General features: G+C 36.8%; 1 protein-coding gene across 6 annotated transcripts in view; it reads left to right on the top strand.

Moving 5' to 3' along the window:
• Nucleotides 1-23,897, top strand: part of LOC140147912 (solute carrier family 35 member E3-like) — a 76,611-nt gene extending 52,714 nt beyond the window's left edge. For 4 of the 6 annotated variants that reach the window (XM_072169708.1, XM_072169704.1, XM_072169705.1 and 1 more), the window contains one exon: nucleotides 22,672-23,897. Coding sequence is in view for 4 of the 6 variants with exons in the window: in XM_072169704.1 (XP_072025805.1) it covers nucleotides 22,672-22,705 (34 nt within the window). In the remaining 2 variants the exon portion in view is untranslated. Of the gene's footprint in view, nucleotides 1-15,608; nucleotides 18,731-22,671 lie in introns of those variants that run through there. The other 2 variants (XM_072169707.1, XM_072169709.1) reach the window with 1 other exon arrangement.
• Nucleotides 23,898-26,930: the final 3,033 nt, after the last annotated feature.

Genomic DNA, 26,930 nt, shown 5'->3' on the forward strand with positions numbered 1-26,930 from the left:
ATAAAAATACCAAGTCGGGAATAAAAAAAATTAAAAAATTGCATTTCGCATTTGTTTTCAAACCACTCGTGAGCTTTGAGACAAACCTTTGGTTTTTTTGGCCTTATGTAAAAGGCAAAATGCAAAGATCTCACAAAAAGTAACTCAGCCGTTATAAATATGCCTATCACTTTAACGCTATTTATCATATTTGGTATTTCAAAACATCAAGAGAAAGAAAATTTAATTACCATAATTTTGACACCTCATTTGTTACATTTGACCAAGTATTTGTGGTCTCAGTGAAGTTTGCAAAACTTGTGACCATGCATATTTATTATATCCTGGCAAACAGAAGGGCTATTATTTACTTTATAGCTCTTCATCTTGATAATGAGTTATAATACACATGAATATTAAGTTGTCAGTTCACTAAGATGTAGGTGAACTTTACAAAGGTCACTTAACCTTATCAGCACAATTTATCTAAGTGTGAAGCCCGATTCATACACCACTTCGAGCACGCGCATATTTTTCGCCACAATAAACCTTGTGGCGGAATTTTACAATTCCTGCGATAAAAACCCTTTATGCAATATATTCACTTGAGTTGGATTTTGTTCAACTTGAGGGAATATTCGTACCCAATAAAAGTTTCTGATTGGCTGCTTGGCAGGCAAGATCAAGGCGTTCACCTCTTTGAACTGTGTGATTTGGTAGTTCACAGCATCTTGCGAATGGTAGTGAGCTTTGGCAAAAATTGCATTGATCATTTCATAGCGGGCAGAAGAATTCAAATATCACAGATACTTTTGTAGGTCCTGTGGTTCTTGAGTTATGTTGTAAAGAGGGCTGAAACAACAACACTTTTGTAAAATGTACATAACTCATGAACAACAATAAATCAAGCAGGTTTTCAAAATATATGATTTGTAGAATGAACTTTTGCAAAACATCAAAGTGTTATTTTCAATAATTTATTGATTTAGATAATGAAAATCGAATTTTTGTTGTTGTTGTTTGGCTGCTTCGACCAACAATACCTCGTCTACCCTTAATCTACTAAATTGTACAGTAAATTTGACAGCTAGCCCTGTGTGTTGAAAATGGTATGAAAATGTATAGGCTCTCTAGCTTTCTTAAAATTATTGAAATTATCTTGTAATTGAGATAACCAATTGGTAAATTTCAAAATTTCTGTTAACAATAAAATAGGACTGCATTAAAAATGTTGTATCTGATCATAAGAATTTGTCTATACGTCATGATATCGCTCAGAATATAGGTGTCAATCTCGAGACCCACATGTCAAGTTTCAAATTGCTCGATGACGGTGAGGTTCATGAGATTGTGGCCAGTTCTGCAGACAAGACCTGTAATCTTGATTGTGTTCCTACTTGGTTGCTAAAAAGCAATATCAGTGTTGTTTTACCTTATATCGCTGAAATTGTAAATACATCCCTTCAATGTGGTGTTTTCCCAAGTGAGTTGAAACATGCTATTGTGGCGCCTATACTAAAGAAATCTTCTTTAGACTGGAACGACCTTACCAATTATAGGCCTGTCTCAAATGTCAACTATATTGGTAAAGTGATTGAGAAAGCAGCCATATCTCAGATCAATGAGCACATTGAGAGTAACGGTTTGGACGAAAGTTTGCAGTCTGCTTACAAATGCAGGCATAGCACTGAGACTGCTTTGCTCGTTGTCAAAAACGACATCATGACTGCCATTGACGAGAACCAAGCTGTTTTCTTAGTCATGCTCGATCTTTCTGCTGCCTTTGATACCATTGATCACACAATTTTGTTTAACAGACTTGAATGTGACTTTGGTATCAAAGGCACAGCACTCAGTGGTTTCAATCTTATATGACTGATCGCAATTTTCAAGTATGTGTTGGTGGTAATATGTCTGAAAGGCACTATCTCAAATTTGGAGTACCTCAGGGCTCTATAATCGGCCCTAAGATATTCACAATGTACTCTCAACCTGTTGCTAACATCATTCGTAAATTTGGCATCCAGTTTCATATTTATGCCGATGACATCCAATTGAATATATGAATACAAAAGCCACCTAAGTCCATGGGAAGTGATTTTGAGAGAAAAACCTGTGTATCATTTTAATACCTTCAGTTAGATTTACCTGGTCAATATGGTTAGTTTTACGTGCAAATGAGTGGATTAACCTGTATTAGGTATGACGATTAGCATTTCAGGGACTTCGTGGGGTTCATTTTAAATTTTGGACTTAGGTGGTTGTTTGAATCATATACAAAGACAACAATGTTAGAATGAGATTACCACTAGTAAGATAATACAAAATAAAGCGCACAGGTATGTATAATGTTGATAAGCATTCTGCCATGTAATATAAACCACACACTTTCCTTTATTAAACCCATTTTTTTCAAAAGTCACTCTCTAGCAATGAATGTGTTACAAGTGGACTTTTATACATACTGGATTTTAATCAATGTGTTACAAGACTCAAATCATGGAATTGGGTGATTCTTTCATACATGCTATTTTTCACATGCTCAATAGACACAGAGGATGAATTTGAGTTATGACAGGCCTATGTAAAGGAACACTTTCCCATGCTTAACTCAATTTGGTTTAAGTATGGACTTAGGTGGCTTTTGTATTCATATATTCAATTGTATGTTTGTTTTAATCCCACAATACCCGGTGATAGTGCTTGCGCTTTATTAGACTTCTCCGTAGTCCACTTGCCAATTGTGCACAAACTATGGCTATTACATTTAAGCTTAAAACTCTGATTTAATTAATGAGTGCACAATTGATAGATTTTCACAACTGATCTTTTCAGTCACCGTACGCCCTCTGTTTGTTAGCTTCCCAAGTGGACTACTGACTTTGTTTTGAGAGTTAGGCCAATTTCTGGCCTAACTAAAATTGGTGATGATGTAATGCATCTTTAAAATGAATCTGGCTTGTGATTGGTCGCCCAGATCTCGTTATTGTTTAAATCCTCCCGACGCTGCACTGGTACCATTATAACTATACATGGTACACAACTATCTAGGGAATGCGGCGCTTTTGTGCTGGTGGATGAACGTATGCATCTAGCGCGTATTGTACCACCATGCTTAGTCTTGTGGTTAGATTTTATTGATAAACAAGTATGATTGACAGTGTGTGAGTCCCGGGGTAAAAGTGAAAGTCCATAGTCGGTTTTTCGGATAATAAACTGGCAGATTCTAAAATTAGAATTGTTCCGTATTGAAGTGTCATTATAATTATGCCATTATGATATGTTGCATTCAATAATATAAGCCTACGTAGGGCCTATACTTTACTTTTACTGTCACAAATATAATTATATAGCCTAAACTTTTTCATAACCATTTTATAATAGTATTTTGATGTAGGCCTACTAAATATCAGTATAATTTCGAGTTCAACTGAATGCGTTCATCATGATTAATAACATTTTTATTTATCAAAAATCGACTATGGCATAGTCTAGCGCTTTATTTAAGCTAACTGCTTGTGTTGACGAAATACATCGTTGGATGAACAGCAATAAGTTGAAATTAAATCAATCCAAAACTGAATTCTTTATTGCCGCCTCTCAACATAATATGAACAGATTACAGGACACTGAAATCCACATTGGATCTGACATCATTCGTTCTTCTGACACAGTAAAAAACCTGGATGATATTTTTGACTCTACCATGAACATGTCATCTCATATCACATCATTATGTCGCTCTATAAATTTCTCTCTTTGGAACATATCTCGTATAAGAAGATTCATCAACAGGGACACAACCAGCCATGCCATGCGAGCCCTTGTTCTGTCCAGATTAGACTATGCCAACTCACTCTTAATTGGATGCAACTCTAGCAACATCACCCGCCTTCAGAGATTGCAGAACAGGGCTGCTCGCAGATAATCTTTCAAGTTGCTCGCCGCCATTCTACAACTCCTCTTCTCGCTAGTCTTCATTGGCTCCCAGTTAAAGATAGAATCGCCTTCAAGACACTTTTGTACATTTTCAAGTCACTTAATGATCAGGCTCCTTCATACCTCACAGACTGCATTACCATATATCAATCAGGTAGACAAGGTCTACGATCTGCTGCAGACACTTCTCGCCTTGTCATCCGTCGGAATCACCGGGTGGTTGGTGGTGGGGCTTTCAGCATTGCTGGTCCCAAACTTTGGAACAACTTGCCATCATCCATACGGTCATGTCCCACTGTCAGCAGTTTCAAGAGCCATCTAAAGACTCATTTGTTCACCTCATAAGATTTTTTGTTGTTGTTTTCCTCTTTTCTTTTTGTGTAAAGTGCTATGTTCATATTCCTTGAATTTGTAATAGCGCTATATAAGTGCTGGTATTATTATTATTATTATTATTACAATTATGTTAAATTTGATTTAGTGTTTTCTAAAATTCCCAAGGGAGGGCGTTTATTAGAGGTCATTTTTAGCACGACAATTCCCGTTAAAATCATTCTAAAGGTAAGCTTAAAAGTCACGCTAAAATGACTAACTATGAACTTTTGAACTGACTTTTGGTTCACTTCGGGTTTCTGATCCAGATTTTCGCCAATTATTGATGCTATTATTGACCATGTGTGCAACTTGGTAAGCTTACTACACAAGATAGCATGGAAATATCGGCATTTTTGAAACATCTTGGTTGAAAAAAGTGGTGGGGGCATTTATTTGAGGGGGGGGGGGCGACTATTTGACGAAATACGGTATTTGTATAGTATGAATAAGCCCTTGGAAATACTTCGCCCGACAAATTTGTGTGCATGAAGTGGAGTATGAATAGGGCCTAATGCAGAATATAAAAGATTTAAGTTTCTATCTGGTGTAGTACACAAATACTATATAGGCAGTGGTGGCGCCAGGCTTTTTTCGGGGGTGAATTTCAGGGGGGCAAAATCAACAACTTTTGTGCAAAATTGCCACAAAAAGTGGACATTTTGTAGTTTTTTGGTTTTGGGGGGGGGGGGGGGGGCAACAGGGGTGCAAGAGTTCCGACTGAGGCATTATCCCCCATGCGCCCCCCGCCCCCGTGGCGCCGCCATGCACTGTATAGGTCTATATATTTTAGAAGGAAAGCAACAAGATATAGGTGAGAGTATGCCTTGCATGCATCAGCCAAGATGTAGGTGAGAGTGCAAAATTGCCACAAAAAGTGGTAATTTTCATAGGTTTTGGGTTTTTATTGGGGGTGCAAGAGTGCCGACTGAGGCATTATCCCCCCATCCTTCCCCCCACACCCCCGTGGCGCCGCCATGCACTGTATAGGTCTATATATTTTAGAAGGAAAGCAGCAAGATTTAGGTGAAAGTATGCCGTGCATGCATCAGCCAAGATGTAGGTGAGAGTGTTAAAATGCCTTGTATGTATGGTAACTGCCATTATACAATAGCACACTATTTTTCATATTCGGTATTTGAAAACCCTAGAAGAAAGAAAATTTAATTACCATAATTTTGACGCCTCATTTGTTACATTTGACCGAGTATTGTGGTCTCAGTGAAGTTTGAAGGTGACATTTGGCCTTTTTCATTTTTGTATGAAACATAAGCACTGTGCAGTGGACATGCCATTATCATTGTGCTGAATTCAAAATTTTATTAACCATTGATAGCAGTAAATGCAACTTTCAAATTCTGTCTTTTCCCTTCAAAAACACTGCTGTGTTGATAATGTTGAACGAAATTGGGCGAATGAATATGATCAATAATAGTCCTGAATCTGTAGATATATTTACAACAGCCAAGTTACTTTTTGTGAGGGCTTTATGTTCATGATTTAAAAGTGAACTCTATTAACTTACCCCTGAACTCAGTTAACATTGCCAGTGACACTTGAATTCCACATAAAAATACAATTTGCAAAAGAATATACAACTCTAGGATCATGTCTTAAAATTGAAAACTACTATCAACATAATGTATACACACCATCATGGTAGTGATTTGAAAATAAGTTGTGACGTGAAAGATATCTTGGAACATGACTTAAACCAGGCGCTTAAAAAAGGGTGATATTGGAATTGGATTAAGTTTTTTGTTCATGGAGTGAACATTTCCCCCACTTGAACCCATATGTCATATGCACAGTTTATCCCTTATATACACTATGTCTTGAATAGCTATTGTAGCCCATCAATCCTGTGATTAAGAGGCTAGGAAGTAATTCCTATACTCTGATCAGCTCTTAATAGGCGGGGACTCATAACATCGTGGATTGATACAGAATGGCGTACACACAGCTAGGCGCAGTGCCTACACGAACTGCGCTTCACGTTTTGCGTGAATGATGCGTGCTTTTGTGAATTTACGCATGCGTAAGTTGGAACTTTATTGACTCGTGTAGTAGCAAAAACCGAATAATTCCCGCCTATTAAGAGCTGATCATAGTATAATGTCTCGTACCCAGGTTTGTATCTCTTTATCTAATCCTGCCCCACATGACAAGGACTTTTTAGCACATCTTATCTTGTATTGAGACAATGGCAGCCAGGACTATTTTTTTGCCTTTTTTCTAAGCATTTTTACTATTGGATTGAGCCATCACATGATTATAATAGGCTATACTGATTGGTGAGTAAGGTCAATGCTATTGTTGTGTGACCCTTAAGGGTATCCGTAGGGAGAACACTTTGTTTTACGGCCAGGTCTGGCCAGGTGCATGTTTGTTCGCAGTCTACAGGTGTAACTAGGTTGTTGTATATTCTATAATTTTCCTGGTGTGTTAACTGTGATTACATCTAGACACCAGTTTATTTTTTATTTGAACGGGACCCTAATTTAATGAGAAAAACGCCGAAAAAGAGAGGCCCGGCAAAAGCCTATTTGCAGACAATTTTGTAGCTACAGACAGCTCGTCAGGGGCGGATTTAGGGGGGGGCGCAGCCGGCGCGCGCCCCCTCTATTTTTTGACTAGCAAAGGGCGCCGGTAACTTAAAAATACAAAAATATAAGAAATTTAAAAAAAAGGAACAAATTCGGCCATGAACAGCAAACAATGGGCCAAAACCGTTGAGTTTTCGAGGGGTAACCCCTTTAACACATTTTTTCGTCATTGTCGACCAAAAGGCGCCTTTATCAAAAATTCCTGGATCCGACCCTGCTCGTATTCCATATAACAACTACGGAAACCAATCAGTGCCAGAAGTGTTGATTTATATTTCATCCACTTAGGTTTGGCTTAACCCACTAAAAGGTAAAACTTTAAGGCTGATCATTGTAATTATAAATGTAGTGTGTGTGTAAAAGTATATTTCTCAAAATGGAGGAGAGCGCCTATGACTATTGTCCGTTCTGTCTACATGGTCTATGATAATTATTTTCTTACGAAATATATTCACTTAACACAGACCACGGTTGCCAAACAAATGAGGGCAAACCGTGGGTCAAATCATTGAAAAGTCGCCCAATATTTTTTTTATCAACCGTTGGTTTCTATGAGATAAAAAACTACCAGAAGTCGCGTAAGCCAATGTTGAGAAGTCATGCAATATTTTTCTTAACCATCAATTGGTGTCTATAGGACAGGAAATTGTCGCGAGGAAAATCTTCAAAACTCATCCTATTGACCTAGGCCTATTACATCGCGGGTTTGGCAACCCTGCAATATATACAGTTATATAACATCAGGCGGCGGATGACATGATCGAGCCGGCAACTCGTGAAACCGCCCGGCCGTATGGCATTTTCCATATACTCGGTTAGTTTTGTGGGGTTCATTATCGAACCCCAACGGTTTTAGCTTGTATTTATATTATTTATCAACATAGGCCTATTTGTTTGTGATATTTCAAGCGTTTTAAAATTTCAAAATAATCCCATTCAATTACACGGTTGACGATGAAAATTTACTGAATTTAGGGACTGCACGTCGTACACCACCTGTATAACATCGCACCGCATTGTGAGGTGAACGAACTGAATGTTGACATTGTATTCAGGATTTAAAACAAGAACTGTCTTTAACCAGACAATGCGGTTGGTATAAAACATAGCGTGTGATATCATGATATCAACTTCAAAATCTAAAAACAAAAGTAAAGAAATAATTTAGGGTGAAATAAATAAACAGCGTACAGCAGGTGCTATCTTGTCAATAATGATAAGAGGAACATGAAAAAAACCAGCAGAGAGCATGCACCCCAGTAAAGAGTTAAATAAAGCAAGGAAAAATCATAATGTGCAGAAGGCCTACTTTTCGGATGATATTCACAGAAACAAAAATAAAGAACTAAAGATCTAAAAACCAAAGTAAAGAAAATGAGGGCGAAATAAATAAACAGCGTACAGCATGTGATGATAATTATACACTTCGACCAAAAATGAAAAAAATACTTAACACGCGACATAAATAAACAGCCATCTATCAAGAATGACAAGAGGAACATGAAAAAAAAACCACCTAATATATGAGAGCATGCACCCCAATAAAGAATTGCTTTAAAATAAAACAATGAAAAATCATGACATGTGAAATGTATGTTGATACACTTATAAATAATACTCAAGGGTGAAATAAAAAATACCTTATCTACCGATATTTCCACAGTTAAACATACTCAGTGATCACTTGTACTAAAACAAAAATAAAGAAATACTTCACAAATGATAAGAGGAACACATAAAAAATAAATAAGCGAGCATGTCCCAAAAAAAAATTAGTAAAAGATAAAATAATGATAAAATGTACTAGAAGGGGCAAAATATTTATCTCAAAAACTTATTAAATGCTCATTTGCTCTAAGATATTTAATGTTTGCAATTTACTCCTAGTTTATCATTTATTTATTATTTATCTAGGCTTATATATCTTTTATTTATTTATCTATTAATTTATCTATTTATCAATTTATTTCAATATCATTATTATTAAGTGCCTATTTATAATGATATTTAAATCTATCAACATTATGCTTACGTCATCCAGGAGTTATTATCCCACTTGAAATCGCCATATAAACACAAATTAATAAAGAAATACCCAATGGGTGAAATAAAAGCATGATCTATCTTTTCAAGAATGAAAAGAGGATATAAAATATAACAGAGCATGTCCTATAAACATGATAAAGAATTATTTAAAATCGTACAAATGTGAAACATGTAATATGACATATACTTAAGGGATCTGGAATGAGCGTTTTGAGCGTTTCGACAGTATTTTTGTGGGAAATGAGAGCACATCAGACATATCGAATTGCATTCTGAATACGAAGAATGTCTTTCTCATATCAAATAATTTTCATTTTTTGAAATTCACGATATAATGCAAATTTTATGACAAATTATTAAAATTTGATATTTTTCAAATTTTTGATATATAACAGTCCTCGAAGTAAATTTTATAAATCTAATGACATATTCTTAAAGTGTATGTAGTTGGGAGGAAAAGCCGACGATCAATTGAAAATTTTGACCTTTCATATTGAAGAGGACTGTTATATATCAAAAATATCAATTTTTAATGATTTGTCATAAAATGTGTATTACATTGCGAATTTCAAAAAATCAAAATTATTTGATATCAGGACATTCTTAGTATTCAGAATGCAATTCGATATGTCTGATGTGCTCTAATGTCCCACAATAAATACTGTCCAAACGTTCATACCCCAGCCCTTAACATAAAACAAAATAAAACGGGCATGATAATATGAAATTAAGGGCGAACACCACTAAGAAAGCGTCTTGGTTGAAATGCACGTGAAAATTAATGTCTTTCTTTGCTCAATTTGAGGCCTTTTTGGCTCTCATAGTTGCCTGATGTTCCCCGTTACATTTTATTAAGAAACAAGGTAGTATAGTTTCTCTCCATTGATTTTGCAATAGCGTCTCCAGGAGGGGGGGCTCAGAGGGGCTTTCAGATTTATGCGGGGGCTTAATGGCTAAAATCGCAAAAACCGCCTGATTTTACATATCCCTCTAGCGTTGGTTGTCAGTAGATTGCAGTCACTCCTCATCAAGTGTTGACAAAGACAACAGTGGTTGTTGAAACGTACACAGTAAGTGCATTTTCTTGGATCAGATACTACGAACTCTGGTTTACTAGTTTACTCTACCGATCCTGATGAATTTGTTCAATCAATAACGATATCTGGGGACCAATCACAAGCCAGATTCATTTAAAGATGCATTACATCATGACCAATTTTAGTTAGGCCAGAAATTGGCCTAACTCTCCATAGAATCCCGTGTTAAAAAGTTATCCGCAATCCAAAGTCAGTAGTCCACTTGGGAAGCTAACAAACAGAGGGCGACGGTGACTGAAAAGATTAGATGTGAAAATCTATCAATTGTGCACAAATAATAATCAGAGTTTTAAGCTTAAATGCAATAGCCAGAAGCACAATTGGCAAGTGGAGTACGGAGAAGTCTAGCTACACCCTGGAAGGGAAAAAACAGTATTTGAAACGAGGAAATGTGCAATATGACTTAATGTAATACATTAGAAAAGGCTTAAAAGGCAACTATTAGGCCCTGATTCATATTTAATCATCATTTAGGCCTGTAAATTAGATTGTCTGTGTAAATTTAGCAGGATCCGACTTTTTATGACGACTTTCAAAATGTGTTACATTTCAGAAACACCAAGCTGTTTGTGAGGTGGCGTTAGCTGTATGGGTTACAGGTTGAACTTTTTACAATATTTCTGGAAAAAAAATCCTGAAATCCATATATTAATTTTTACAATGGATGTCGTCATCTGACCTTCTGCTTGCAGAAAGGGAAGTTTTGAAGAACTGAGTTGTTTTCCCGGCCCCTGTCTGTACAGAAAGTCAGTGGGGGTTATTTACTGGTGTGCACCCTAAAAGGCCCTTGTCATAAATGGTGGCGGCATGATTTTTCCCGTGCATGAGGGTTTAGGGAAAATTAAATTATATGTCTAAACTTGAGGTTGCATGTGTAAAACATGGTCTTTTTTAACGCATGTTTGGGGTATTGAAATGATATTTTTTGGCTTGCACAATCATGGTAAAGATCCATGTCATACATAAGAGATTATAGGACATACAATACTTGGTAGGCCTAATGATAATGCGTAAACTTTGTACCTGTTAGGGAACTGAAATCAGACTGAAAACACAAACGTCATTCGAGGCTCTGTCTCACCAGTTGCATTTACAAGGCCCTTGTTATAACCAGTGGTGGCGGATGATTTTTTTCTGGGGGAAGGGTCACACAAGGTTCTGAACAGAAACGTCACATACGGACCAACCCACACTACCGAGAACCGCGAATGCCGAGAACCGCGAAAGCCGAGAACCGCTCTAGTTTATTTTGTGATAAGGCTGAGCATATTACTGCATATATATGACCCTGCTCACATTTAAAAATCTTTTTTCCTAATGTGTACGCACTTTTCTTCCTTCGACGAAGATTAAAATTGCTTCGTTCAACGAAGCTAAAAAGGTTGTTTTGACGTAGGAATACTTCGTTCGACGAAGCTAATTTTGTAATGTGTACGCTCGCTTCGTTCAACGAAGGAAAGTGATCATGTGACAAGTGACCTTCGCCGGTTTTAATAATAGCCGGGCGTTAATAGCTTCGTTCGTTTTTCATGAAATGTGTACAGTGCAATGTCTTCATTCGGTCTTCGTTCAGCGTAATGTGTGACGCATGCTTAATCAGTTAATCAAGATTAATCGTCGAATGAAGAAATTTTCTAATGTGAACAGGGTCTATGAAAAATGCACTGTATATTTTGATACAGGTGAAATTCTGAATTGTGAAATTCTACCAAAACTAAAAATTAAATCATACAACATTCCAACAATCCAACATGATCTAGCCTAGCCTATTTTCATTATTACAAAATTGACTTGGCCTAGCCCTACCTGTAAAGAACCCTTTGCGGATCACTGCATCATAATGGTGAAAATACAATGCACAATATTTATGATGTAGTACACATTGAACCATTGCAAATACTGATATCTTACTGATATTATTTAAGGGATCCAAAATGAGCGTTTATTGCGTTTCGACAGTATTTTTTGTGAGACATGAGAGCACCTCAGACCTATCGAATTGCTTTCTGAATACGAAGCATGTCTTTCTGATATCAAATAATTTTCATTTTTTGAAAATCACAATATAATACAAATTTTATGACAAATTATAAAAATTTGATATTTTTCAAATTTTAGATATATAACAGTCCTCGAAGTAAATTATATAAATCTAATGATATATTCTTAAAGTGTATGTAGCAGGGAGGAAAAGCCGACGATCAATTGAAAATTTTGACCTTTTATATTGAAGATATGGATTTTTTTCCCAAAAGACCTATTTTTTGGGGTGTTTTGGGGAAAAATCCATATCTTCAATATGAAAGGTCAAAATTTTCAATTGATCGTCGGCTTTTCATCCCACCTACATACACTTTAAGTATAAATCATCAGATTTATAAAGTTTACTTCAAGTACTGTTAAATATCAAAAATATCAATTTTAATGATTTTCCATAAAATGTGTATTAAATTGCTAATTTCAAAAATCAAAATTATTTGATATCAGAATGACATTCTTCGTATTCAGAATGCAATTCGATATGTCTGATGTGCTCTAATGTCCCAAAATAAATACTGTCCAAACGTTCATACCCCAGCCCTTAAGATTGATATCTTACTGATACTATTTAAGATTGATTTTCTTCAAAATTATTCCCTATTAACAATGAACCTGGCATATTGTATATAGGCCTACATGTTGATTGTATATGTTGAATTTTCTGTTGAATATTTACACACATTATTATGCATTTTCTTCCAGAAAAGCATCAAGTACTAAAATAAAGCATAAAATGCTAACTGATATTTGTGTAATAAATATGTAATTTACAGTGGCGGTGCCAGGGGGCCCCCAGTCAGAACTCTTGCCCCTCCCCCCCCTGTTGCCTCCCAGTAAAATTATGAAAAGTTCCACTTTTTGGTGCAATTTTGTGCAAAATTTGTTGATTTTGCCCCCCCTGAAATTCACTTTGCCCCCCAATGCCCCCACCAAAAAAAATTCCTGGCGCCACGCCACCATTGGTAATTTAAAGATTGTGGTTATCTATTAGGGTTGGGATTTTCGGGTAATTTTGTGCCCGGTACCCGTTTATTTTTCGAGGTGGTATTGTCCCTGGACCTAGACCTAAATGCTAGGATCATTCATGGTTGACCTAAAAAAAAAAAAAAAAATTTCAAGATGTTTATTTGTATTTTTAATATGAAAATTGATAATTTGTATTCATGTCATAGTCTATTAATGATTTCAAAATGCATTGAATTTGAATGCATTTTGAAATCATAATAATAGAGTATGACATGAATACAAAGTATCAATTTTCATATTAAAATACATAACATCTTGACATTTTTTTTTTTTTTTTTTTTTTTGGACGGGACTCGAATTACCGGGACTCGGTCCCTACCTTATTATCTATTGGCCAAAAATGAATATTTATTGGTCACCTAGGTGATGAGACAATTGAAATATCTCGTAGCAATGTACAGCTCCCATGCTATGCCTTCATCACCAACCAGGGCTCGATTTAGAGGGGTTTACATGGACAAATGCATGTAGGTGTTCAGCTGTGCATATAATTTTTGCTGCTGTGGTGTACTTTTTAGCCTGTTTCAGCTCATTTGTGCATGTTTGTAGATCTTTTCTATGACCCTGTTCACATTAGAAAATTTTCTTCTTTCGACGAACCTTGAACGAAGATTAAAAATCTTTTTTTCATAATGTGCACGCAATTTTCTTCATTCAACGAAGATTAAAATTGCTTCGTTCAACGAAGCTAAAAAGGTTGTTTTGACGAAGGAATACTTCGTTCAACGAAGCTAATTTTGTAATGTGTATGCTCGCTTCGTTCAACGAATGAAAGTGATTTTGACAAGTGGCCCACGCCGGCTTAGGTCATAGGGCGTATGCATCTCAGCTGTCTCTCGCATGCTGTCTCAATTCATATAGCACCAAATTAGTTTCTCGGATTAGTTAAAACATTTTCATTGAATTTTCCCAACTTATTCAATTAAAATTAGCTTGGAAAGTGTGTTTATAGTCTTTAAGTCGATTGAAGTCATGAACACACGGGGCAAAACATGGACAGAGGAGGAAGAGTTAGCCCTGGTAAATATTTTCTTCGAAAAAGAAATCCATATGATAGCTTCGTTCGAGCTTCGTTCATTTTCACGAAATGTGTACAGTGCAATGTCTTTGTTCGATCTTCATTCAGCGTAATGTGTAGTTGACGCATGCTTAACTAGTTAATCAAGATTAACTTATCTTCGTCGAATGAAGAAATTTTCTAATGTGAACATGGTCTAAATCAACCCCTGTCACCAACATGATTGTATTGTAGCTTATTGTTCTACGTCATGCTCACATTCATATTTCGCAGTCTTCTGCGTTCTTCTTATGTTCATGTAGTGTGTCTGTACACACAACTGTTGAATACAACATGCACTCACATACCATTGTGTGCTAATCCAGGGGATGGGGCATACATACCATAGTGTGCTAATCCAGGGGTACTCAACTTAAATACTTTTTTGGTTGGCATGTGCTGCCCAGATTTCAATAAATGCAGGCCCTGGACCAGACATAAAATGGGGCCTCTGGAACTAAAATGGGGATTTGTTTTGCCCTTATGGCCCAAAAAATCTATTAAAAAATTTAAGAAACAAAAGCTTGGAGCTCAAATTTGAAGCTAATTTGTGGGTATAAGACAAAAGTCTTAAAATGGGAGTCTCTAGAATGGAAAAACTGTTTGATGGGAGGTCACCTGAATGGAAAAAGAGGGTCTTATAGAGTACCCGTATTGCAAGGGATCCAGAGTATAAAAATGACCATATGTGACACGGCCAAGGAAAATGAGTCAGATGTCGCCAATATTGATTTTGAGATATTGGCAAAGCAAGTGTTAAATTCTTTTGTTTTATATTGTTTTCAGTGATTGATAAATTGATGTAACTTCTCAAAGAAAAGATGTATGGGGTTTTCAGTTTCTGAAAGCTCCCTAGATATTCTATTTAGAAACATGTAAAACTCATTTTTGACCAACATCGACATGTGACTCATTCCCCTTGATCATGTCACATATGTGGACGTACCGCAAATATGAGGCCCGTTTTGGTACCTCTGGTATAGCAGTGGCCTTCTTTTTTAGGTCAATTTTAGTACTGTTAGCACAGATTCCAAAAATGAAATGAGAAATTTTGCAAAAATTGATATAAATTTAGGCCCATTTTCAGCATCTCAGAGGTATGTCTATACCCAAACCAAACGTGAGCCCCCCCGGTGCTAATCATGCATTACAATTTATAATGTTCATCAATCTTGGGCCAAAAAAAATTGTCTCAGTTTCCATTTGGCCAAAATCCTAAGTCCCATGCGGTATTTTTTGTTTTTTCAGATTCAAGTTTTAATTTTTCCTCTGACAATTAAAACAAACCCCTCAAAAACATTTTTAAAAAGAAAAGAAAAGCACACACTGCATATTTTAAAACCTATGCGCCAGGGAAGCCGAGACAAACTTTTTTTGGCCTTATCCAATCTTTGGTATGATAGCAGCTTGTCATAGGCTTTCTATTGTATTGTTCTCTTTTCCTAGACCTCTACTGATGTGGTACTACTCGCTCATACATGTAGACTTGTTTCATCATAACGGCTTGCTTAGTGGTTCATGAACTCACAACTCGGGGACTATGAGTAACATATTAACATCTATTGATAAAGTCATGCATTAGTACAGGAATCCATCACCAAATAGTCTTGCAACTATACATTAAAGGAACTTTCAGGGATTTGTTAATCCCAAACAACTCTATTCCCATAGGACGATATCATTTTTTTAAACTTTTCGAATATTTACTAATTTAGAAACTAATCCCTACAATGAATAATATAGACACTGTGTTTTCATGTCTAACAAGACATATATATTTTCTTCTTGCCGAGGCATGAATTATTCGGGGGGGGGGGGTACTCAAGTTTGATTTTGGTAGGGACATGCCACTAAGAATTTGACAGTGGACCCATAAATATACCAATTTTTCAAGAAATTTGGACCCATTGATATACCAAAAGTCAACATTTTCAGCCGAATTTAACCCAAATTGTTTTAGTTTTTACAAATTTTCCCAAAATTTTAGGAAAATTTTGGTTATAGATTAAGGAAAAATTTGGTTATTTTCCAAAAAAATTGAGAAAGTTTTGAAAAAAGGACCCATTCATATACCAAAATAGGCTTTGAAAAAGGGGTCATTGATATACCAAAAGGCTGAAAATGCTACCCATATTTGCGGCACGTCCCCGTATGGTCATTTGTACTGAGTACCCCCCCAACCCCCAACCCCCAGAATTATTCTGTTCAAATCCAATAGATGTACATTACCATTACTTAATAAGGTGAATATGCATAGAGTGAATGGGGACATGGGTGAATAGGAACAAGAATTTGAAAGTGTTCTGGAGACTGGAGCTCAATTTTTAAAACTTTATTCATTTTAAAAAGTACCAACAAAAACCTGCTCACTAGATGCAAAATGTAAGAAGTCTGTGCTGTGCAATAATTATAAAAATAAATACTGATATACTGTACATTTTATTGTTCAATATAAGTTGGAAAGCAAACCATGAGTGTTTGGAAGATGGTTCAGCATATATTAATTGAGCTAAAAAATCCTTTCCAATTTTTGCCCCTATTTTCCCCTTGTCCCTATATTGACTAAGATTTAATACTGTAGAATTCTGTCTACAAGCATATGCCTCTAAACAAGGGTGTTTTTTGTTTTTGACGAAAGAGATGAGAGGCAGACACTCTCCACCAAAACGTTATTCTGAGTTTGAGGTTTGAGCAACTATGTTACTGATATAGGCGGCTGTACAAACACATATTATTGTAAAACCAATCTATTGAAATGTTTTTGTGGAGGGTATTTGGCGTTTGTCTCTTTCATCAAAAAACTCTCATTTAGAAGCATATATGCTTGTAGGCGGAATTCTACTGTATCGTGACACAGAGTTGTAATAAAGTGCTCTACAATAATTTTGAGTACTGGGAAGGGAAAGTTTAGTAACATCATACCAAAAAATGCTTGCCCCTTCCTCTCATGTTAATGCTAAAAACCTTGCCCCCCCCCCCCCCCACCGGTCAAATTTGGGGAACACTAACTTCTAATTTTCATGATCTAAATCAAAAAAATTAGATGATGCATATTGCATATATGGTTTCAAGCAGAAAATTGTATATTTGAACATTTTCATTTAGAGGGTACATGTAATATTGAAGAGGTGCCCATTAACATTAATGTGTGCCGATAATTTCTTGCCCCCTTTTGGCTTGCCAAATATTTCTTGCTTTCCCCACCTTTTTACCCATTCCAGGGGCTCAGTTATTGCACATCCCTTGACTCATTTGAAAATGTTATGTACTCAATTACACAAGCCATATTGTAACATTTTCTTAAGAAATAAGAATTCTACTTCTCTTCCACAAAATTAATATAATACAAATATAATGTGTATAATTGAGTTAGCTTGAAATTCCCTGGACAAGGAACTTACTGCTAATTGTCTCGTTGTAACCCGTACGAAACTCGGGGAGCTGATCCTGGTTACGAAGGTTATTTGTGGACTGTCTAAGGGTGTGCGCTCTTGAAGCAGCAAATTCCCTGATTTGTTGTTTTATGGTTTATGGGATGATGTGGGGCCATAGTGGTCAGCGACAACCTGTAAAGTGTGCTGAGGCTTGTGGATCAACGTCTAGGCGTTGTGCCTGTGCGTAGCGCACTATAAATCACTGCGCCTTTTTTTTAAATGAACAACACTGTATATGGAGCCTATCAAACTGTTTAAAATGTGCATTTCACAATGTGGCCCTCAGGTTAAAAAAGGATAGCCTTTAAAATATGCATTTCACTATGGGCCCCTCTGGTACAAAAAGGGTGGTCATCCACTGGGGTGGGGGAGCTCGCATGTAAAGGTGGTGCTGGGTATTGGTCAGTCATGTTGCGTCAGTCTAGGGTCCCTTTTTCAGGTTTTCCAGTGGTTCTGAAGACCCACATTTTGGAATCATGCTGCAGTTCTTTAGCCTCATAAAACTTTGACAATTGAATTTCTTTGCTCCACATCCTATAATTTTGACCAAATTTAGTTCACTAGACTAGACCCAAATAAATATGTTGAATTTTCAGTTCAGAAGCCCCTATTTTGCCGGAAAATCAATTCTAAGCTCTCAAAGCTAGACGCTTAATGCTGCACACCCCTACCAAGGGTGCATTTCAGTAACAAACATAATAATTCTTCCAAGTGCCTGTAAGATGGCATTTGTGGTGCTATCAAATGAGAAAATTTCAAATTGTATTGCTTTAAGGGGGTACTACACCCCTGCCCAGTTTTGTGCCTATTTTTGCATTTTTCTCAAAAACTATCGCGCATTGGTGACAAGTAAGATATGTATATTATAGGGGCAAGAACTACAACTACTGCACTGGAAATTTTATTTGAGCATAGACAACAGTTGTGGAGTTACAGTCAAAAATGAGGGAAAACCAATATTTGATCAATAAATCAATAACTACTTGCCTTGAGTTGCTGAATTTGCAGTGCAGTAGTTGTAGTCCTTGCCCCTTTAATACATGTATACATATCTTACTTGTCACCAATGCGCTATAATTTTTGAGAAAAATGCAAAAATAGGCACAAAATTGGCCAGGGGTGTAGTACCCCCTTAAAAAGATGAAATTAATTAAAAAAGAAAAAACTAGATCAATATTAATTTTGATATCATGTACGTATAAACAATTCCTCATAGACAATATCCAAATGTTTGATTTTACGTGGAAAAACAATAGTACACTGTCATGTGCTGTATCAGACTATCAGTGATGTTTTGTAAACAGGAAAACAAAGCGTGGTTTACCATGTTGGTTCTAATGTTTGAGACTAATATGATATGGTTGATTGCTGTATCAATGACATTTTGTATACAGGAAAACAAAGCCTGGTTTACCATGTTGGTTGTCATGGCTGCGACTAATATGGTTGATTGCTGTACCAAGGTATTTTTGTAAACAGGAATACAAACTGGTTTTAATTGACCAAATTGAAACCTGAACAGCCAGGTGTGGAGATCATATAATGTACATGCTAAAATCCCTGCTATAAAATGCATATAATACATTTCATATTATCAAATCCAAATGGTTAAGTTGTAGTTGTACTAAAAACATTTCATCTTGTCAAAAACAAGAATTGTTTGCTGACATCTTGGACGATGGCCATCTTCAGAGTGATATTTGTTGATGGAAGAGAGCACCGAACACCATGAACAGAGACGAGGGGGCATATTACCTTAGTCACTTTTACGACCCTCTTCTGGGTGCTAATGCACCCTCTATTGGCATACAGAACTTAGATCGACAAACATCACTCTGAAGGGGGCCATTGTTCAAGATGGTCGAAACTGTAAGGTCAGTAAACTATTCTTGGTTTGACAAGAAGAAATGTTTTTACATGTAGTACAATTACAACTTAACATAAGACTGAGAATGTATGCTACCCTTGGCAGTTGTACTAAGTTTGAATGGTTAAATTACAAGTGTAATAACAATATGTACCATATTCACCATAATTTGCTCCCTTACCTCTTTATTTAATTGGGTAAAATGGTTAAAATCACAGGAAACCCTTTTTAATAACATTCAGAAAACAGTTTCGAAAACATGATAACGTAATGTTATTAAATATTGACAAAATATACATAAATCTCAATAGACACGGTGCATGAAACAACTATGTGTTTGTATTCCCCGCCGTATTCTTATCAAATAGCTCATCCCACAGTTTGATATAAAAAACCTTTAAAAAAAACCACATTCTGCATTAGGCTTTCAACCTGGGATGGGGTTTGAGAAAAACTATTAAATTAAGATGACCTATGCACCCGTTTCAATTGTCTTAGTAAATCACCCAGGGCACCAATTAGATCAAATATGGTACAAGATGTCTACAAGAAAGTAACATATCGAGGAGTCAGAGCCAGAAGGCCCTAAGTACAAAAATGCCATTTAATGATACATGCATTTTTGCCTTCTGGCTCTCACACATTACATGCATTAGTGTTGCACTTAAGCTTTACATTTCCGCTGATAACAGTTTCTGTGGATATAGCTTCATTATGGCTATACAATCAAAAGGTGCCCAGGTTAAGTTGTAATGATTATTTTGGTACCAAAATCTCATTTTGGCCAAAAATGCACTTAGGGCTTTTTGGCTCTGCTCTGACCCCCTGATATGTTCTACAAAGTGGTAGTATTATCTGTGTTCATGTGATATTCATGCAGCATAATTTGCTTGGACAAATATATCAAGATTTACAAGCATGGTTGATATTTAACTATAAGGCAAATAAAGAATACTTATATACTTTTGTAACATTTGTCAACTTGTCCGTTCATTATTGATAAGGCCAAAAAAAAAAAGGTTAATCTCAAAGCTTGACGCAGCGTTTGTAAAATCCACGATTTGACAAAAAACAAATGCGGAAATTTTTTTATTTCAAAACAATTTTTTTTATAGTTTTTCCAGAAAAAATCGGCTTTTTTCTCAAAATACCATGAAAAAAGTCGTGAATAAAAAATACAAAAAAAATCGCATTTCGCATTTGTTTTTAAATTTCTCGTGAGCTTTGAGACAAAGCTTTTTTTTTTTTGCCTAATGATAATATAAATGTTATGAACCAGGAAGTCAGTTTGGAGAAAATTACAGTAAATGAACATTGTAAATTTTGATGTAGGAAATAGTGCCCCGAAACCCATCACAACTTGTATAAATTGGGCTATTCCATTTAAAATCCACACTACCCCTGTGGAAGATTTTGGAAATATCTTCCATAGGGGAGTATAAATTTCAAATCTAATGAACATATTAGGCAGCTTATTATTAGAAATACTTTGACCAAGTTTCAGGGCAAAAGTATGCAATATAAAAGTACCCTGAACATCTATGCATTGATTTTAAGCATAATATTGGCAAAAATTACATATTAATGAGCCTTTCCAGTCCTTTTAGCTCATTAACTGACAAAAACGATAGGATACAAAGAAAATATACATTTATGTATTATAGAAACTGTATGTCCGATTTGCTCCAAACAAAGGGCATATTGATCAGTGTACTTTAATCTACTCAATTAACCTGTTTAAAACATGCTCAAAGCATTTCCTAATTTCTAGAAAATGCCTCCAATACCACCTTAAAAAAGAACATCAACTCAGCGGCCAGAAGGTCTCAAAATGACTAACTTGCAAGTTAACACTCATTTTGTTGGAGCAAGTCACAATCATCATCAGATTATGAATATCTAAATTGGCAACAATTCTCTTGTTTCATACAAACATTATGTACAAACAGACAGCCAAATAGAGATCACACAAGATGGAAAAGAGACCCCCCCCACACACACACCCCACCAGACATCTTAAAAAGGAAACAAATCAGCTCATTTGAATATATGTAAATTGTTGTATGAATTCATGCAAAGCATTCATACTTAGATCATCATTCATCAGCCTTTTCAACATTTACATTTTCTTGTGTAAAAACTTTTAAAGTTGCTATTTGGTCTTGAACCGATTTTGATAACTATACTTGCAAGGTTTACAATATACTTGCTCTAGTTAATAAGGTGAGTGCCCCGGGGGGTCACTCACTACTTAACTTGCTACGCACCCGTGTCCAAGAAAAGCGTCTAAAAGGGTATGTTTTTCACCACACAGCGGCGTCGACGTCTTTTTGAAAAAGGGGTACTTTTTCAGAAGGCATCGCAATTTAGGGTCCTTTTTCAGCCAAATCCTTAGACGTTTAGGGTTGGTAATATTATTGTTTGAGTGAGTTTGCACTAATTTGATAAAAATCACCACTTTTTAATTGATTCTTGTTACCTTTGTGCATGTTTTCTTCAGTATCTATATGTCTGCAACATCAAAAAGACACCTTGGGTAACAAATTAGCTCATTTCCCTGTTTACGCCACTTAGGGTATCAATATAGATATTTCCAAGTTGACGCCATTTAGGGTATGGTTTTTGCATGTGCTACGCCATTTAGGGTAGGATTTGGCATGGGGTGCAATTTGGTGATGTAAAAATTCGCCATTAAGGGTGCATTTCAGAGGTGTTCGGACGCAGGTGGGAGACAATTTTTGTGAGAGTGGCCCCGGGTGAGTGCACTTTGAAAAGTATTGTTTAATTGCTGCTTGAAGGTCAGTTTTAGACTGACCTTTTAGCTCCACACACACCCCACCGTGTTAATGATATCATTTGCATATTATTTGCATTTACAAACCTTTGTTGTGAGGCCCATCTTAATTACAAGCCGCATAATTATAGTTCACAAAAGATGTGGCCCAGTTTACATTAGACCCTAGTTAATAAGGTTGAATGAAAAAATTAAAAAAACCTATACCATGAATCGATGAATCCGATTGGTTGATTAAATCTTGAGGTCCCAAGATTTATTTTAAAATCTCTCCCAATTCACACCTTTTTTCATTATTCAACAAATTATGTACATTTTAAGCTGTAAGTGTCATTTACAAATAAGCAAGTTATTATGTTCTTTCTTCATAATAAAAATGTCCTCATTCTCACAAATTTTTACTTTATTTTGCAGTGACACAGATACAAAGAAGGAAGGAGAACACTAATGCCAACTGTTCTGTGGATCCCAGCTAACTGAAGAAGCATAAAAGGCAACAAGTGCTGATCTACGACGAGAATATGGTATTTTTAGTTCAGGTAGTGACACTGATGATGTGTTCAGCGGTCAGAATATAATAATATTCCTGTGGTCCCATTGGAAACTAATGGGGTGGAAAGAAACTTCTGATCACCTCGCAATGTCTATATTGCCTGTGAAACACAAAAAAGTTTTTAATTTTAAGTTCATCATGGTGGTGTGCAATTTGTAAAGCACTTCAAACTTTAAATATGCAAGCTCAACATGGTGTATTAAACACTTAAATTTTAAAGCAAGTTCCTTGTGGTTTATAAAACGCTTCGCTCCACATTCTTCATTTGCAATCCTCACACCATCTTGGGCCCTGGTAGAATGATGCATTGGGCTATTCCAGAAAATAGATGCACGCCTCTATAGCAGAGTTTGGATTTCCAGACTTTTTGTCCAGATGTGATTGTTGAAAATCCAAAGGCTAAAAAATCAGGCAGAATAATAGTTCAAAATCATAAATCATCTATTTAGGAGCTCATTATGGACATTTCCATGATTTTTTTTATTCATTTTATTGCATTTCCAAGCTTTTTCAAGTCATACTGGCAAATGGAATTACAGTCGTTTAAAGACAGCAGATTTGGAAATCCAGACATTTCTTTAATTGAAATGTTACTCTATAGGGGGTGTGCACTTATTTTCTGGAATAGCCCATTTAGACCATCTTCTTAATTTAATATTACATGATTGTGACATCTTTCCTCAACTCATGCCTACGAGGCAAACACAATCGAATATTGAAGAAACTGTCTTTTGGAGTATTAAAGGAGGATTTCGTGATCCTAGCATCCTCTTTTTATGACATTTTTCAGTAGATTTCCATGAAAAAAGCGTATTCCCAAAATTTCAGTTGATTCCGATTTTGCGTTAGTGAGTTATGCATGATTATGTGTATTACACTGCTCGATAGGTCACAGTTGTAATTTCATTCTGGTATACAAGAACGAAATTCAAATTTGACAATATTTTTGCTAAATGAATTAATCTTCAAGAAATATTTGGTACATAAACATTATTTATTATGAGGTTTCCAGTGGTATAAAAATCTCAACTTTTTTTGAGAAAAGTTGGGGGATGATGCTGTGGATCACGAAATGCCCTTTTAAAATGTAGCTCATTACTCGTTCACTGCCGATAAACGTCCCAATAAATCGGACTTAGTCACCGGTCAGTTCTCATGATAGATATCCATGGCTAACGATGGTTAACTATGAAAACATGTTAAAGGACATCAAGAAAATTTTCTAAGTTATTTATTTTGAGCTCTTTCGAGTATCGACGAGTAATGGATATATTCTGTAGATTTAGGTTTTGTCTGTGACTGCTAATGTGAGGCCGTCGTGAGGTCGTACGGGGCTCAAACTCGGTGGGTGGGTGTAGCTCTGTCCTGGCAAGAAGAAGTTTATGTTCGTTAAGTCATCCGACCCCGCCCCCCCCCTCCCAGGGGTCATTTGAGGTCAAATGACTAAAAACTGTCATATGGGCATGAAACTAGGTCGTACGAGGCTCAAACTCGGTGGGTGGGTGTAGTTCTGTCCTGGCAAGAAGAAGTTTATGTTCGTTAAGTCATCCGACCCGGGGCCCCCTCCCAGGGGTCATTTGAGGTCAAATGACTAAAACTGTCATATGGGCATGAAACTAGGTCGTACGGGACTCAAACTCGGTGGGTGGGTGACGTTCTGTCCTGGCAAGATGTTTATGTTCGTTAAGTCATCCGACCTCGGGGCCCCCTCCCAGGGGTCATTTGAGGTCAAATGACTAAAAACTGTCATATGGGCATGAAACTAGGTCGTACGGGACTCAAACTCGGTGGGTGGGTGTAGTTCTGTCCTGGCAAGAAGATGTTTATGTTCGTTAAGTCGTCCGGCCCCGGGGCTAACTCACAGGGGTCATTTGAGGTCAAATGACTAAAAACTGTCATATGGGCATGAAACTAGGTCCTACGGGGCTCAAACTCGGTGGGTGGGTGTAGTTCTGTCCTGGCAAGAAGATGTCTATGTTCGTTAAGTCATCCGACCACGGGCCCCCCTCCCAGGGGTCATTTGAGGTCAAATGACTAAAAACTGTCATATGGTCATGAAACTAGGTCGTACGGGGCTCAAACTCGGTGGGTGGGTATAGTTCTGTGCTGGCAAGAAGATGTTTATGTTCGTTAAGTCATCTGACCACGGGTCCCCTCCCAGGGGTCATCTAAGGTCAAATTACTAAAAAGTGTCGTATGGGCATGAAACTTGGTAGGTACAGTCAACATTTAAAGCAGCATTTTTGAAGGTCATTTTTTGGTCATCCAAGGTCACCACGGGTCATCTGAGGTCAAATTAGTAAAAGCTCATATATGGGCATGAAACTTGGTAGGTACAGTCAACATTTAGAGTTATAAGTTTATGTCATTTTGGGGTCATCCAATGTCACCCTGGGGTCATCTGAGGTCAAATTAGTAAAATTGTCATATGGGCATGTCACCATCAGCCTGGTAATCGCGCCCAGCCGAGAACCGCCAAATATGGGTAACCGCCTAGTCTATTTTAAAACTGATGCATCAATGACTATGTTCATCATGTCATATAGAGGCCTTGCATGCGACGTATCATCCCGTAAATATGGCGGACTACTCAAATGCATTCAACAAAAGCATGATTGCAATCTACCGTGACAGTTCGTCTCACACACATAATCATGCACTACGATCAAATAGGTTGATGACAACATTTGATTGAATGGACTGCACTCCGCCATAACTACGGTGAAGGACACGGTTGAAAACCTTTGTTTGGAGCCAATCAATAATTTCATGCAGGGCCTCTATTGTATCATTCTCACATAGATATAGAAATACTAAATTCGTTCACTATCTATATTTTTACTTCTAGTAGAGCTCCAATCTAAGGGTTAAAGTTATGTTTTAGGTTAGGTTAGGATTTTGGTACAAATGCGCGCGAAAATTTTAGCATAGGCCTATTGTGGCACGGTGGCTCAGTGGTTACGGCCTTGGACTCATAATCTGAGAGCTTGCTTGACGTGCGTGAGTTCGAGTCCCGTCCGCCACCGTGTTGCGCCTTTGGGCAAGGCGCTTTGTCACGCTTGCCTCACCCCACCCAGGTGCAATGGGAAGCTGTTAGGGGTAGTCACAGTCGTTGTACTGATGAACCCTGCGCCATTTGTAGGCAGCAAACGTGGTTCCGACATATTCTAATAACGGCGGAATAAATGTAAAGCGCTTTGAGGCTGTTTACGGCATAAAGCGCTATATAAATATCTACATTTATTTATTTATTTATTTATTTGAAACTAAACTGGTGAAATATGGGACAAAAGTGGAATAAAAAAAAGAGAAGCTATAAAAAATGACATTTTGTGGCTATAAAATGGCCAAATATGAGGTTAATTTCGACACAAACCAATACACAGGCGTCAATATTGGGGGTGATTATATTGACCATCCCCCTGGAAAAATATTGTGGCATTTATCCCCCGATCTACGCCTATGTAATTTAGAGCCCTGTGACTCCATCGGTCTCTCTCTCCTTCCCCCCCCCTCCTTTTTTTTTCTTCCTCCCTTGGCGGAAACTCTAATAGGCACAAAGGACCAATATGCGATCGTAATCTATTTCCTCTTCTTTCTATATCTAACCTCCTTGGGCCTACATATTAGTACTGATATATCATACGCTGGCGAAATGACGTAATTAATCGGATTAATTAACATACTGAGCAATAGGTGAAAACAATTTTGACAAAAGGAGTTGTCCTTGTCAATTTGTAGACATGTACTTTTGATTATTTACATAGTTTCTTCTCCAATCACTGTGTAAAACATCCATCCAAAAATCTGATTGCTATTATTATATGGATGAATGGACATATCACAAAAGGATTGCTTATCTCAATAGGGCATGTACTTAAGCATTTTTTTTTAACTGACCGGCGTTATTAGGCGTTTTATCGGAGGTCACCGAGTAATGCCAAGATCAAAATCGATTTTATGTATTGTGTATGTATCATAGGACTTTCGTATTAATTGTCTCTATGCGCTTGAGAATTCAACAATATAAATAATGGTAGCTCTATTATAATACACATTAATGTTTTAAGCAGATAAAATTCCAAAATATAATACGTTTTCTGCCTTTGCTTGTCACGTG

This window comes from Amphiura filiformis, chromosome 3 (genome assembly GCF_039555335.1).
Source record: "Amphiura filiformis chromosome 3, Afil_fr2py, whole genome shotgun sequence".
NCBI classification, from domain to species: Eukaryota; Metazoa; Echinodermata; class Ophiuroidea; order Amphilepidida; family Amphiuridae; genus Amphiura; species Amphiura filiformis.